General features: G+C 34.1%; 2 protein-coding genes across 5 annotated transcripts; one reads left to right on the forward strand and one right to left on the reverse strand.

The window, feature by feature from the left end:
- Positions 1-201: 201 nt before the first annotated feature.
- On the reverse strand, positions 202-9,181 carry GC6 (golgin Putative 6). 3 transcript variants are annotated; one of them, XM_023679382.2, is made up of 20 exons: positions 9,046-9,181; positions 8,799-8,914; positions 8,573-8,625; positions 8,291-8,418; positions 8,146-8,198; positions 7,551-7,697; positions 7,348-7,421; positions 7,183-7,252; positions 6,213-6,266; positions 5,508-5,603; positions 4,679-4,729; positions 4,504-4,590; positions 4,292-4,405; positions 4,119-4,190; positions 2,950-3,132; positions 2,708-2,811; positions 2,496-2,544; positions 2,282-2,347; positions 1,266-2,030; positions 202-934 (listed from the first exon to the last, which is right to left on the reverse strand). In XM_023679382.2, exons 2-20 carry the CDS (start codon positions 8,820-8,822, stop codon positions 380-382), a joined length of 2,745 nt encoding a protein of 914 aa, XP_023535150.2. In that variant the 5' UTR covers positions 8,823-8,914; positions 9,046-9,181; the 3' UTR covers positions 202-379. The 3 variants fall into 3 exon arrangements, with proteins under 3 accessions (XP_023535150.2, XP_023535146.2, XP_023535157.2); XM_023679378.2 differs by having other exon boundaries at positions 8,799-8,950; XM_023679389.2 differs by having other exon boundaries at positions 8,799-8,900; positions 9,046-9,175.
- A 2,478-nt stretch (positions 9,182-11,659) lies between these two features.
- Positions 11,660-14,065, forward strand: LOC111778753 (beta-1,4-N-acetylglucosaminyltransferase family protein). 2 transcript variants are annotated; one of them, XM_023658728.2, is made up of 2 exons: positions 11,660-12,076; positions 12,572-14,065. In XM_023658728.2, exons 1-2 carry the CDS (start codon positions 12,014-12,016, stop codon positions 13,667-13,669), a joined length of 1,161 nt encoding a protein of 386 aa, XP_023514496.1. In that variant the 5' UTR covers positions 11,660-12,013; the 3' UTR covers positions 13,670-14,065. The 2 variants fall into 2 exon arrangements, with proteins under 2 accessions (XP_023514496.1, XP_086975613.1); XM_087119487.1 differs by lacking the exon at positions 11,660-12,076 and adding an exon at positions 12,080-12,234.
- Positions 14,066-15,704: the final 1,639 nt, after the last annotated feature.

A 15,704-nucleotide genomic window follows, 5' to 3' on the forward strand; every position in this document is an offset into this window, starting at 1 on the left:
ACACGTTCCACCACTTCTCCATTCATTTTCAATACTAACCGTGAAACACCATGAACAGTAAGATTTTTGAAGTCCAAAATTTGAAATTTGTGATTCTGCCTTTCCCTAAAGGGAAGTTAATTTCATCCTCTCCTAAGGAAAAACTCAGAAATTTGGATAGGAATATGTATAATATAGGCTGCAAGTAAGCACTCAAAGGAGTTGGAGTCTAGAGAATCATCATAATTTAAACAGAACACATCCTGCTGCTCCAGAATGAGTATAATGACAAGTCTCAAACTGTACAATTCAACAAGAAATGTACAAATAGAGGATCAACCACAATCAATCAGACCTATAAAGAGAAAAAGTGCCACGGGAACATCTCTCAAGGAGCATATCACTCGTCCTCGTCCTCGTCGTCGATCTCTTCAGGCAGCCCCAGGTCATCTCCAATTCCCTCAAGAAGTGTATCAACATCCTCTCCTAACTCCATCAACCTTGCGCTTAATCTTTCCACTTTACTTTGTTCTTGACCGAGGCACACAAGCAAGTCATTCAGTTCTGTCTCACTCTCCTTCTGAGCTTCCTCCCTTGCTTCTGCCTTAATGGCCTCGATATCTGGGCTAATGGAAACTCCTCCACTCTTCAAAGCTTTTGCCTCTTTTTCTAAATGGAAGTTTGCCTGTTCAAGACTGTTATACGCATCGGAGAGGCTCTTGAGATCAGATTCCATCTTGCTAGCTAAGTTTTGGTAGTAAGATGCGTCAGATTCAGCTTTCACTTTCTCTTCCTTGAGCAGTTCCAGCCGTTTAGATACTTCTTGGAGATCTCTTTGAAGCGTCTCTAGTTGTACTCGGTTGGATGGCCCACTAACTCTCTGCTCACTTGAGGACTCACTCCCTCCAGTTTTAGACAGGTCCTCGGCCAAAGTTGCATTTCTACCAAGAAGGTCCTAAAAATGGATCGGATTACAGTTACATTCATATCTTGGTCTAAAAAATGGTGGAACATGAAGGATGATTAAATTCTATAAGCTTTTTTAGATATGCAAAATATATAAAGAGCATGTAGATCTAGAAATGAGTCTACAACAGACAATGTGTTGCATCCAAAAGCAGCTCCAATTTAACTAAAGATCAGGTCCCAAAATTTTGCCCATACACTCCTAAAAGTGTGCCAAAAACATAGAATTCAATAGCAGTATGCCACTATAACATTCCAAATTTATTAATTATTTAAGAATTAGTCACAAAGAATATAAGCAATGCATGCAAATAGTTTACCTGTATCTCGGTGCATTGCTTCTCTACAAATGCTTTAAGCCGCTTGATGTACTCACCATCAGTTTCTCCTTTCCTCTGCTCTAGTTCTGCTGGCACCACAGCCACCTTGCTCTTTGGTTGACTATATACTATAACAATACTCTCTCTAATATCTGCTTCAAGTCTCTTAACAGTGTTGATAAAATGAGAATCGAAAACAGATGAGAGAATGGGAAGCTCCTCGTCTTTCTGATTAGAAGAAGCATCCTCATCAACATCTTCAACTTCAGCCATACTAGCAGCTGTAGACCTTGTCAACACTTTCCGTGGTTCTAATGACTTGGAGGCAAAAAGAAAGCTTTTCTGCAGCTCATCAAACTTCAGAAAGTATGATGTAAGCCCAATCTTCTGGCTAAAGGTATCAACAATGGTAAAAGCATCTTTCTCACTATCACTTGATTTATTATAGATTACACACTCCCCCAAGATAACAGCTGCTAAACCCCTCATGAAAACAGTTGCGGTAGAATCTGCAACCAACTCAAGCAGATATGTGAGGTGGGGACGTGAATCTAGGAAGCACTGCACTGCACTGGGGCAATCAGCCAACCAAATGATTAGCAATTTCAATATGATTAGTTGAAGATATGAATTGCTGCTCAAGGCCGACTTCCCATTTCTATTTTTCATAGAAGAGGCAACAGCCAAATACTTCACCATTCGATGCATCAGAGGTTCAGGATTTCCCAAGGAATGCATGGGTGCTTCAAGTTTTATTTTCAATACCTGGGACATAGAAGTAAAAGAAAAAAATATTTTCAAGTTTTATTTTCATCACCAATTTAGTCGAAGTTTTTTTTTTTTTTTTTTTTTTTTTTTTTTTTTTTTTTTTTTTTAATTAATTAATTTTTAAAGAAACCGAACTTTAATTGAGAACTGAAAAGATACTTTTCATTCATGCAGTAGTTACGCAAACCAAACATTCATGCTTTACAGTCAATAAAAAAAATTAGAATGAAAGGCACCTAGTTGCATACCCTTTCCTTGCACTGACTGTTGTTCTTAATCACGTGAGAAAGAACACTGGCAGCTCTGCAACATGTCTGCAAACATATTACCCAGATTGTCAATAATAGAGCTCATGCTATGTGTCCCTTAGGGAACATCCGAGAACTTATGATATTTTGTAATGCAGACACTCACACCATATAAAACATTTAAGCATTTCTTTGATATTAAAACATATATTACCTCTAGATCGCCATCGTTTTCGCTCAAAGTAAGACTGCGAAGCAGCATGCTGCAAGAAAAACTTATTCAGATATTATCTTTCACCAAAAACTAGAATATGTCCGCTAACTACACTAATCGACTTTCAACTCATCTTCTACAGCAGTAACCAAAGAAAGGGTGCATTTAATAGGACACCAAAAGAACAATGCAGGATGGATGTGTGAATAAACCTTCCAAATGACATGTTAACATCCTCCTCAAGTGGTGCATGGATCATTGATTGTGGTTGAGGAATTAAAGTGGACGCCAACATTGTTTGCCCATCAGAGTTTTTCTGTTTCCGAAAACATGTTAAAAAGAATAATAACATAGTAGAATTTTGAAATTAAAAACAAAAAAACAAAATAAATATGGAAGAAAATCCATTATATTTTTTTGTGAAGAAAAAATAAAAAGTTAAGGCAAAAATAACCTCACAAAAGCACTTAAAAACATAATCAGCAGCAAAGAATTCTTGGGTACTTGATGTCCGCAAAATGATCCGAAGAATTGAATTGAGGGCAGGTTCTTGCACATCATCTCCAAGGAATTTGCTAGCAATAGCATCAAGATTTTTGGGATGCTCAGTGATCAGATTGCCAATGCATTGTAATGCCTAACAATATGCAGGAAAATAAATATATTAAATGGTTAACTGGTGTCCACTCATGCATCAGCTATAGCTAAATGCAAACAAACTGAAGTAAGCTAAAATAAAGATAATTTGATATTTGAGCATCTAATAGATTGACCTATCTTTTTTTTTTTTTTTCTATTGGAGAACCATGGCATTTAGCCCAGCTTATGCACATCTCAATTAACCCCATAACTACAACTTTATGATCTCGAAGGTATTTGAGCTTTATCACTTGTTCCATAGATCTCTAATTGAACTCATAATGGTTATTATAATGACATAGTTCAATAGTTAACAAGGTAGCAGATCCTCTGTCACACAACCACGATAAAAACTATGCATTCCCACGGCTGTAAATAACAGCTAATGGTTACAAAAATCAGGCTTACAGTAACAAATCGAGTAATGTATTGAAGAACAAGCCACAGAAAACTCTTATCTAATATATGCCTGCACATATTTGTAGGCACAAAAGATTTGTGAAACTATAACTGCACAAAAATAGAAATATCGAAATCTGAGCAGATCTCTGCATCATAGGCGTTCCTAACATTATCATATCAATAGTGTAGATAAGACAAATTCCAGTTGAAGAGCAAGAATGAATCCAGGTAGGTACCGTAAAAGCTACAAGAAGTAAGAGACAGAGAGAAGCTTCAGCTTCAGTTCTAAAGACGATGAAAACATTATTATGCAGAAGTGCACCACAACAATCATCCTAGAAAAAAAATATTGACAACTGAAAAGTCTTATAGCAGTGAATAAATGAATTCTGTATTTTCTGTGAAATTGCTAATAGATTTTAATAACTGGAGGCAAAAGATTACATTAATCAATATCGTTGGGGCAAAAAACCAAAGCAGCTAGAAGAATAATTTCTAGACATGTTTCTGTCCATCAGTGTAAGTCCATAAGATGAAAGTGTTTGTGTGTATATGTGATTGACAGATAATATGCTGTCTTACCGCACAACGGACAGGAACAGGGGCCCACTGGCTTTCAACACCTAACAGTAAAAGATGATCCAAAACCTTTTTCTGCAAAAAAAATTAAGGGCAAAGAGAAAATTCTTCATCAGAGAACCCCAGTTTTTCAATTGAAGAAAACATAGATAAAGTAATTGTTTTCTATTGCAAACCTGAACCAGAGTTGTTTTATTAGTCAGCTTATTTCCATCTTTTGCAGGATCAACCTTGGGATCTCCCATTATTAGCAAGTTTAGTGTTTCTAACGCACTGAGTAGATTTACTGTCTACTGGCAAGATGTTTCAAGAAAAGTCACTGATAAGACTTCATGGACATAACAATAAAAATGACTTCATGTGATATACAAGTGCACAATTATCTAACCTTTTGTTGTGTGAAACTGTAAGTACTTCCTCTTGACTTAAGAATTGATATTAACGGATCAAATCCAATAGTTTCCCTCAGCAATACCTGAGTATAACATTCTTAAACCCTTTTAAAAAAACTAATAAACAAAAAGCAAGATATTAACAAAATACAGTGGAAAAAAGCCGCACACCTGATTTGATGCATTTTTCCTTAAAAGGTTGCTCAACAATTCTAGGCAATCCTGTTTAAAATGTACTAATTAATTAAACCCATAGCAAAGTCAATATATTTCTATCACCAGGAAATTCTTGGCAAATTAAAATAATGTGTCAAACATATCAGTACACAGAATTGAAAACTTTGTTCTTGAGGAAACGACCAGAAGAGATCTAAATTATGTCAAGCATAGTGACTTCCCACAGACCAACGTATGAGAAAGAGGCCCAAAACCTCTCCCTAAGAAGTCTAGCATTTCCTCCAAAAAGTCTAGTGTATACTTTCAACCACAAAGCCTCTTTTTATAGAGAACTCATCACTTTCCTAAATAACTAAAACAGTTAAACTAGAAAACTATTTAATAACTATTACTAACTATTCCTAAAATTAATTTAAAATTCTCAAACACACAACATCAAAACCTTAAGTGAGTTGTTCAAGAGCTCTATAACATTTTCTTTGTCAAAATTGAGAGTGGGTGTAAGTGGCAAGTGACCAATATTTTTGTCCAAAATGATTTAAAATTTCAACATTTACACAAATTCAATTTAATTTTGAAAAAGAAGAAATATAAAAAATATTTATTTTCTGAAAAAAAATATCAGTTTTTCAAAGGGATAGGAAAGTTTCAGGCTATCACTTCCAAATGTGAGAAAGGTCATGAACTTTTGAGCAAAAGGAAAAAAAAATGGGGACCATATTTTATCACATGAAGAAAACAATAGATCCCAGAAGAGGAAAAACAACGATAATGCACACAAGGTATATCGGTAAAGAAAATGAAGTTTTCATTCATGAACTACCTGCACAACAACACCACCATCAGAACCTCCTTCCTCTTTAATGATGCTAAAAACCTTCTCAAATGCACCTTCGAAAACCACAATTTTTTGAATTTCCTAAAATACAATAGAATTATTGGTTAGTGAAGGCCAAGTCGCCTTTCGAACCATCATTAATAAAATATGAATTTTAAATCTATATCATACATGAGAAAGAGAGTTTAGGGAAGAAGCTATTGAATTCCTTTCAAGCCTTCCTACATTGTTTAGTCTAATCTAGACCTTTTCAATTTAACCACCCATTTCAGTGATAAGTTATTATTACAATTAATATTACATAAATAAATTTTATGTATATTTAAAGAAGGTAAACTAAATTTACAACAAGTTTTTCAATTTTTAATTTAAAATGTAGTATCATAAGTTTAAAATATTATTCTTAAGACATAATAGAATGAAAACTTCGTTTCTCCAAAATCGAATTTTATTTTATGGAAAATGGTTTATTATTGATTAACTAGAAATCAATCTTGAGTCCAAAATTTTTTTCTTTTGGGAAAAAATGTGCGATAGATTTTACATAATAATGTCAACTATTAATGGATAAATAAAATTATAAATTATTAAATACTTACAACTTTGATATTTCAATAGAAAAATTCTCATCAAGAAAGATATTTAAGTACAAAAATAACTATAAACCATATAACTGAAGAAAGATCAAACCTCAGCTTCACGGGTCAAGTAAGTAAGCAATAACAGCGCCTCATTCCGTATAACCTAAAAGGAAACCATAACAATATTTTCATGAATGATTCTAATATAAGAATGGTATAGAAATGAAGCTTTTAACTACTTTTCGTTGTAGCTCCAAATGCAATGAAAGTTCAGTGGAGAGAAATTAAGCAAAAAAGTATTATTCTCAGGGGCACCAAAAGAGTGTGTCCACTGGTAAAAACATCTATGCCTTCCCACACAAGAGTCTAAATGTTCAACATTTTACTTCTAATTGAAAAGTTCAAGTCCTCACACCCTATGATATATTTTCTTTTAAATCCATAAATGGCCAACATGCTTATGTCTATCTCAATTAATCTCATAGGACAACAACGTTAACTCTACAGGTGGTTGTCAAGAAGAAACTTCTAAAAAGAAATTTTAATATCGAGATAGGTGGCCGCCACAAGATTTGGACTCCTTCTAGCAAAGTTCATGTACCTTTTTTCTCTGGCCTGTTGATGGAAATATCATATGATATCCTCTTTACAATTCTGCCCTAATTGTTTTTTTTTTAGAGGGAAACAAATTTCATAGTGCCCCAGCACCTAAAGGTGCCTTACAAAAAGGACAACATTGTGCTCCCATTGTTTTTATTAAAGAAAATTAATCATAAATCTGAAGTCAATATAACACTATTTAGTATTGCTTTAATTTGTCCATCATAAATATATTCGTTCAGTTTAATATTGGTGTCAATATTTTGAAAATAAGTCAGCATTGTTTTCAAACTAACTAATTATTTAAATAGGTATTGGAATTACCAAATACAAATACCAACAGGAAACGTGAGGGGGAAAATGTGATACCATGTGGCAAGGTATTCCACTCACTGAAAATATATTGATGGATTATTTGGAGAAAAATAAATCTTATTTGAAGAGTTGATCTTTCAAAACAGAAGGTTAAAAAAGTATACCTCACGATCCATAAGCATGTCCATAAGTCGAGTTATACCACGAGGAATGCTGAGAATGGCTTCCTGCAGCCTTAAGGGGAAAGTCCGCAATTCAATTAATGAGAACTATAAAAAGTAGAAAAAGAGAAATAAAATAAAATTAACAAACTGAGTAAATAAATATACCTCGTGGGAGAATTCGTAAGAAGAGCTGTCAACAGTTGAAGAGTATAATATCTGACATAAAAATCCTCTTCTGACTGCAAAAGTTCAGAAAGAAACCCAAAGAAGGGAGGGGAAAAGTGGTCACATATGGAATTGAGTAGCACAAATGCATAAATAAACCTATAGATATCAAAATATATTTAAACATAAGAGGAATGACTGACCAAAAGACTCAAAAGAAGAGAGATGCTGTCTGATTCCCTTGAAAGCAAATCGGAGTTCATCAGAGCTGGTTGGACTTGATCCTTGGACCCTTTAGCATGATTGATAGGAGTTAATGCACTCACAAGAGTTTCCAGGGCCCCCCGAACCTGGACTCAAGAAATGGAACATATTACTAGACACGCTGAAAAATTTAAAAGTTTCTTTCTTTTTGAGACATAAAAATTTCATTGATAGATGGAATATACACAAGACAATATAACAACAAAAGCTCTCCAACTAAGACAGACAGTGTTGAGAGTATAATTATAAAAAAAATTATATATAAATAAATAATGACTTCGTGCAGCTGGTCAAATTGAACTAGAACAGAAGCATTTAAGTAAACTAGCAGCGTATAATAATTGATTAAAGTTTTCACTGCATAGAAATAACCATAGAATTACCATATAATATTATCTTTAAATTCCTCCAAAACTTCTTGAAACAGGCAATAACATATACTTTTTTTCCAGAATGAAAGCATAACTAAGCGTCATAAAGCAAGATTTAATTTCTCAACAACAGGGAAGCAAAGGACAGTTAAGGAACTGCAACCATTTCAACATCATCTCGTTCCTCCTTCAGAACACTCATGAGCACAGGAAATCCTACAAAAACATATCAAATATATCTTTTATTTGTAAATTTCACATAATCCATATAAGTAAAGTCAGATGACAATCAAAGCACAAGCACATACCCATTGCACCGAAAGCTAGCTGGGCAGCACGACTTTCAGCTACAACAGACTGAAGCTCCACCATGGCAGTCCTCCTGTCCTCTGCAAGCTGACCATTGCTAATGCGATCCAATACACGTTCAACATAGCTATGGAAAGGGGCAACACAATTAACCATAATATATACGAAAAGTTACAGTAAATGTAAACATTAAGATTCAGGAACAGGAATTAGCAGTTGGCGCAAGCGCACGTTATGCAACTTATCCATCATCCTATTAGAAGCACGTGGCATCTGCTTACCTGTCTTCATTGGATGAAGAATTCTCATTACCGAAAACAAGCCCAACCATACCCTGCACGAACAACGCAATCAATTACACAGGAGAAGAAAACCAATTGAAGATTATTTAAATACAAAGATAAAACACAATGCTATAAACGTATAAACAACAACAAAAAAGCCCCACATTATTACTCTAAACCTCGTAATCCACGAAAATTAGGACAAAGAGGAGAAGGAGATCACCTTGTAACCAGAAACCAGATCCATATTCGAGTAAGAATCTCGATAATCCAGAAACAGAAGCCGGCGCAATCGCCCCGAACCCAATACAACCTTCGGAAATGTCTAACACGCAATCCCTAATAGTGAGAGCTCTAACCCAATCATTAAAAATCCTAGAGATGAAAAAAATGCAACGATACATGAAATCGATCGAACAAATAGCCGCCCAAAAGGGAACAGAATCCCGATTAAAAGAAAAGAAACGAACCAGAAGTTAGAAACAGAGTGGCTGATCTCGGCGTCTGGCGATTTCCGGTTGACAGCGATGGAGTGGTATTGCTATTTCCTTCACAAGCGCTCTGTGTCTTTTGACCAAAACGGAAATACGGAGCCTTATTTTTCGGTTTTTTTTAATTCATTTTATATATATTAGGGATTTCTGTAATTATAATTAGAAGAGCTGGGCTTCGAGGGGAGGCCCACATATTCAGGCCTGTGATTGAGATTTTGGGCCTCCAGACAAACACGTTCCGGCCCATATATAACGAAAAAGACAAATTTGCCATTAAATAAAACGGGTTCTAAAATTAATTTTTGTTCATATTTGAAATAACAATTATAATATTTGCTCCACATAAAACGTTATTAGAATTGATTGTTGAATTATACACATTTTTACAATTAATATTTTTTCAAGAAATTACATTAAAATTATTAAACATTTTACTAATAAAATATGTATTAACCATTAATATATATTTTCTTTACTCCTTCTTACCCTAAAAAAATAGAGGCACCTTGCGTCCTTGAATTGTTAATCATCTTTCAGCCCAATTACGTCTTTCGACTTAATCTTAGGGTCTAACTCAACCTCCGTGGACGAACCTTGCAGAGGAACCCTTCAATTTTTTGGGCATTGAATTCTCACCAATGTTTGTGTTACTCTAACAATCTTGCTTCCGTTTCGTCCACCACTGCTTGTGCGGGTGCTTTCCTCTAAGGCATAACGCTCTCTTACCGATGCATTTTTACATCCCACAATTTCAGAAGATCTCTTAACTTCATTCATCTTCGACAGAGTAACTGAATAATTGTTTATATCACTATTTATCCACATATCACTTTTACTCAATTTTGGTCACATAATCGAGAATATAAAAAAATTTAAATCCCGAGTCTTTTATAAAATGAGTATTTTACATTGATTGCTATGTTTTTTTTGCTAATAGAAAATTATGGGCTGACTTCTATTATTAAAACATATGTATATCTATTTCATATAATAATGGTAAATATAGTTTGGTTTTTCTAAACTCCTTTTGTCATCAATTGAATTAAATTTATAAATAAACTTTGCCTTTATTTGTTTTTTTTTTTTTTCTATTTTTATCTATTTTTTAATTTAAAATTAAATATGTTATTTTGACAATAAAATTTAATATTCTTAAAGTCTCTTTTAAAGTCAATAATTTTGCATCATTCAAACTAACGTCAGATGCATGATGCATAATTTATATATTTATTTTTAAAAAATCTAGATATTTTTAGTATAGAAATAACTCATATATAATACGATAATTCAAGCCATAAATATTCATTTAAATGTGTTGAATTATTATATTAAAAAACCCAACAAAATTTGGTGCCTCTTGGAGTAATAATTAATTAAAAAAAAAAAGCTAATTAACTATTAAAAATTAAATTTAAAGATAAGAAATGGGGAGAACAAGTCAACGGGAGAGTACTGAGATTTCACAATCCCCGCGATAGCCAAAACCATGTGGACTTAGCTGTCAAAGAAGAGCTCGCTTCACAAACACAGCGGACCCAACTTCTCTTGGTAACGGGTCTAACACGTGGCCATCCTACGTCAGCAGAATCCACATGGCATCTAATGCGCCCGGCTTAATTTTAACATGCATTCATGTTTTTACCCATAAATTATTCAAAATTTTATTAACGAGTTTTAATAGATTTTTAAATTAAACTATAAATAAAAATTACAATATATTTTAAATGAATTTTTTTTTTTTTTATACAATATGATAAATTTACATATAAAAACTTTGGTTTAAAATAAATTAATATAGTAACAACCAGTTATCAATATTTTAAAAGAAGGCCGAAACTATTTTTAATTTACTTAAAAAAGGCAACAATAAAAAGTTACCTAAAAAAGAAAAAGAAAAATAGGCTTGAGTTATGCAACCAACAAAGAAGAAACGACAAGTTTCACGTTTCTCTTTTTATTTGACAATATTTTATGTTAAATATTTCACTTCTTTTCATAATTTAATTATTTTTTTTTTTAAAATAATCTCTACAGACCAACACGAATTCAATAATTTATTTAACTGAAAAAAAGCACATGTCAACCATTTATAAAATAATAATAATAATAATAATAACTAAGAACAACGTGTACCATGGTCACTTTTAATAATTTGTTTGTTATTTAGTATTTAAAATTTTTAAAAATACATTTTTTATCCTAAAATTTATGGAAGACAATTTCAACCCCAAATAAAAAATTTAATAATAATAAAAGAAAAATATCCCCTTAATTTAATTAAAAACAAAGTTTTCGTAACTATTAATTTAATTATAAATGGAATAAAAGAAAAATAATATATATAACGGTTTACCAAATATCCCCATAGCTGGCAGTCCATTGGATCAGCATCTGGGATTGGATCCAACGGTTAAAAAGGGACCAAGACGAGAGCACACAAGTTATTCCCTTTTGTTGAAAAGGTTTCTGAATTTTTGGGATTTTTTTTTGGAAATTTGAGGGATAAAATAAAATAAAAAGAAAAAGAAAAAGAAAAAAGAAAAGAAAAAGAAAAAGAAAATTGAGGTTAAGCACCATTTCTGTATATCAATCTTTCAGTCCGCTCTCTCTTTTGCGGCCTATCTCTCTCACCTCTGGAATTCTGGAATTTAGAGTTGCTTTTGTGAAACAGCGGAGAGCCATCAAAAGGCCCACCAACGGCTACAACCGCGCTATTTCGGCGATGAATCAAAGCGTTTAAACTAAGCCCCATTTCCATTTTTATATACCCACTGCTCCAAAATATCTCATCCATTTTTTGTTTTGCTTCGCCTCTTTTGTGGGGTTTTTTTTTTTTCTTTTCTTAATCTCACCCTCTAGGATCTGATTTTGTGGAGTTTTGATTCAGAATTTGAGGATTTATCCCGCATTTTCTGTAATTTTACGAGTATTTTTGTTGTTTATCATGTCTGATGGGTATTACAGCTCCAAGAAGACCGATGATATTTGTGAAGACGTTTGTGGCCAGGTCTGTTAGTTTCAATCCTCTCTGTTTCTGTTTCTTCGCTTGTTTTGAATCTGCTGTATTCCACTTTTTGGGATGAGAAACTTGTTTGTTTTGTACCTTCTTCTAAACCCTTTTGATTGAACTTGTCCTTCGTGAAATACCCATGAATGGCGAGAAAGGTACGGTTATCTGCAATTGTCTAATGATTGTTATTCTTCGTGTTCCTTCTGTTTATGAGCACAATGGTTTGATTTGAAGTGTGCATTGATTTGGGATTCAATCAAATTTTGCCGTCCTTTTCAATTTATAGCTAAAATTTCCTTTTCTAGGTGTTCGAATTTCACCTTAGCAAACGAATCGCTTCGTTTTTCAACGTCCTGTCGTCCCCACTCTTAATTTTCCTCTTGTTTTTGCGTCTGGAAATGAATTGGTGTCTTGAATCTTTTAGATCGACATGTCCTTTGATCGTTGATTATGTTCTTCAATGTTTGTTGTTGTTGTTGTTGGTTGTACCAGGGGCCTCGTGGAGCTTTTATCTTGTCTAGATTTCGATGTATTCTTCGAGGATGGGATTTGAAGACACTACTTTCTTTCTTTTTCGCTGTTCCACTCTTGATATTGTTCATATATCTCCATGGCCAGAAGATCTCTTATTTCCTTAGACCCTTATGGGAGTCTCCTCCTAAGGCATTTAATGAAATCCCTCATTACTATCATGAGAATGTATCAATGGAGTCTCTCTGCAAACTTCATGGTTGGGAAATGCGTGAATCGCCGAGACGAGTCTTCGATGCCGTTCTGTTTAGTAATGAAGTTGATATCCTGACCGTTAGATGGAACGAACTGTATCCTTATGTGACTCAGTTTGTGCTTCTCGAGTCGAACTCTACGTTCACCGGTCTGCCAAAGCAGTTGGCTTTTGCAAACAACAGGGAGCACTTTAGCTTCATTGAGCCACGGTTGACCTATGGGATGATAGGGGGAAGGTTTAAGAAAGGAGAGAATCCATTTGTTGAAGAGGCATATCAAAGATTGGCTTTGGATCAACTTCTTAGGATTGCAGGGATACAGGATGATGACTTATTGATCATGTCTGATGTCGACGAGATCCCAAGCGCTCACACGATAAACCTCTTGAGGTGGTGCGACAATACTCCGCCCATACTCCATCTGCGACTAAGGAACTACCTGTACTCCTTCGAGTTTTATACAGATGACAAGAGCTGGAGAGCTTCTGTCCATCAGTACAAACATGGTAAAACACGGTATGCTCATTATCGCCAATCCGAAGAAATCTTATCAGATTCGGGGTGGCATTGTAGCTTTTGCTTTCGCCGTATCAGTGAGTTCATATTCAAGATGAAAGCATACAGCCATTATGATAGAGTAAGATTTTCTCATTACTTGAACCCCAACAGAATTCAGGACAAAATATGCAAAGGAGAAGACCTATTCGACATGCTTCCAGAAGAGTACACGTTTCGGGACATAATCGGGAAGATGGGACCAATCCCTCGGTCTTACTCGGCCGTTCATCTCCCATCATTCCTTCTAAACAATGCTCAGCAGTACAAATACTTGTTACCAGGTAACTGCAGAAGAGAAAGTGGCTAAATTATGAAAGAACAAGAACGAAGAAATGACTTTGTAAATGTTGAACATAAACAGATACCTATTTTGAAATTTGATGGCTGTAATGTGGAGGTAGTTAAAGGTTGTGTGTCCAATGAAGTTGAGGCTGAAATGGAAACTGAGGGCAGAGGCTCCATACTGTTGCAGCTGAGGGAACTGATTGTAATTGCTATATTGGGTTATTAGGCACAAACCACCATATCTCTTCAAAGTTGAATCACATATCCAAGCTTGTCTTATAGGTATTGCTTATTAGGTAACACTGTAATTTCCACCATCTCTCTCTGTATTGATCTTAGAACACTGTCACAGTGCTCATTTGTTCCTTTCTCAATTGTTTTTTCTGGAAGTGAATAGAAATGCTAATGGTCTTAGATATCTGTTTTCTCCTTTTTTTTCTCTTCTTAATGTGTAATTTGTGGTGTGACCTTTGAAAATGCATACTGTTCTTCTTGTTTTCCTGTACCTCTTTGGGATGCAAGTTTAAACCTAAAGAACCAAGAAAACGGACCAAATCAATTTTGTGTGGTCCTGGTTTAAGTCACAGCGCCAAGAATAGCTTACTCTTCAGTTTTCTCACCGTTAGTAGATATTGTCCTATTTGAGCTTTCTTTTTCGAATTTTCCCTCAAAATTTTTAATTAAAACATGTCTGCTGGGGAGAGGTTTGCTTCGTTCTCCTCTTCAACGAATGTGGGGATCTCACAATCCAGTTCTCTTCGGATCCCAGCGTTCTCGTTGGCACTCGTTCCCTTTTCCAATTGCTATAGAATCTCACAATTCACCCTTCTTTGAGGTCAGCTGATACTTGTTCTCTTTTTTACGTGGGATCTCACGAAACTTCGAATTGGGATTTCATTTCGAATTGGGATTTCATATGAGGTTGTGATGAAACATGGAAAGTGGGAAGCATGTGGACATTTCTTCCTCTAAGCATTCAATCATGGTGCCCACCACTCTCCCTAAAGACCAAAGAATCTTCCATTTCACCAGAATAAAGAAAAATATCCTGAACTATAAAGTTCCTAGAGGTAAAATCTTCTTTATTATCTGCTGTTTTCACTTTCATTTTTCTGCAGTCCGTAAACTTAAGTTTAATTCAACTCGTTAAAGCGTATTATTTTTATGTAAATGTTTGAATTTCCTCTTATTTTGAGAAAAAGAAAAATATTATAATTATAAAAGTCAAAGTGTTCGTAAAGTAACTAACTATGGACTTAGCCCGAAAGAGACGAACAGATGAAAAGCTTAGAGTCTCCCACAAGTTATGCCAAGAACCTTTTCAACAATGCAAGACCATCATAGTCATAGCTGTAAAATGCTTCTTCATTGTTCTAATTCTCAAACCTAAATTCAACTTCATTTCCAAACAATTTGTCACCATTCAAATAAACAAGTGGGTTTTGGTCAACGATTTTCAGCCTCACCACTTCAAAATTCAATTGATCTTCCACTCTCTTTATGCCTTTATATATTAAAATTAAAACTTTGAGTGGGTAACCCATTTTTCCAAAAATACTATGAATAATGTTCTTCAAAAGATTATTATGATCAACACTTATTGACTTTAGTAATAATGATAATAATTATAATATAATAATAATCCAATTCTTTTTATTTTGTGTAATAATTATTAATTTTCATAACTGATTATTCGGATAGATATCGGTTATTAATTTTAATGAAATCATTTAACATGTATTTTTATATTTTTTATTTTGCTTTTATAATTATTTTTTAGTTGTTATTTTTGTAATATTTTATCTCAAATATATTAAATTCAAACATGTTTACTTGGGAGGAAGAATCTAATAATTGTGTAGATAAGAGATGAGTTGACTTCATCACCTTCCACGTTGGTTGGTGGCACTTCACATGGTGGATTCTTATTTATGGATTTGAATGGAGTCATCACCAATTTAGAATAGTCATCAAAGTCGAGTTTTCGTATAAAATGATTATAGATAAGTTGGCTCTATTTACTTCTCAGAGCATAATTCAACTAATTAAGATCGGTT

Source organism: Cucurbita pepo, chromosome 1 (genome assembly GCF_057944985.1).
Source record: "Cucurbita pepo subsp. pepo isolate OVF chromosome 1, ASM5794498v1, whole genome shotgun sequence".
In the NCBI taxonomy this organism is placed as follows: domain Eukaryota; kingdom Viridiplantae; phylum Streptophyta; class Magnoliopsida; order Cucurbitales; family Cucurbitaceae; genus Cucurbita; species Cucurbita pepo.

Coding starts and splice junctions, on each gene's coding strand:
- LOC111778753 (XM_023658728.2), top strand. CDS start 12,014: ATGTCTGATGGGTATTACAGCTCCAAGAAGACCGATGATATTTGTGAA. Junction 12,077..12,571: donor GTGAAGACGTTTGTGGCCAG/GTCTGTTAGTTT, acceptor TGGTTGTACCAG/GGGCCTCGTGGAGCTTTTAT.
- GC6 (XM_023679382.2), bottom strand. CDS start 8,822: ATGGATCTGGTTTCTGGTTACAAG. Junction 8,199..8,290: donor GCTAGCTTTCGGTGCAATGG/GTATGTGCTTGT, acceptor ATGTTTTTGTAG/GATTTCCTGTGCTCATGAGT. Junction 4,191..4,291: donor ATAAAACAACTCTGGTTCAG/GTTTGCAATAGA, acceptor TTTTTTTTGCAG/AAAAAGGTTTTGGATCATCT.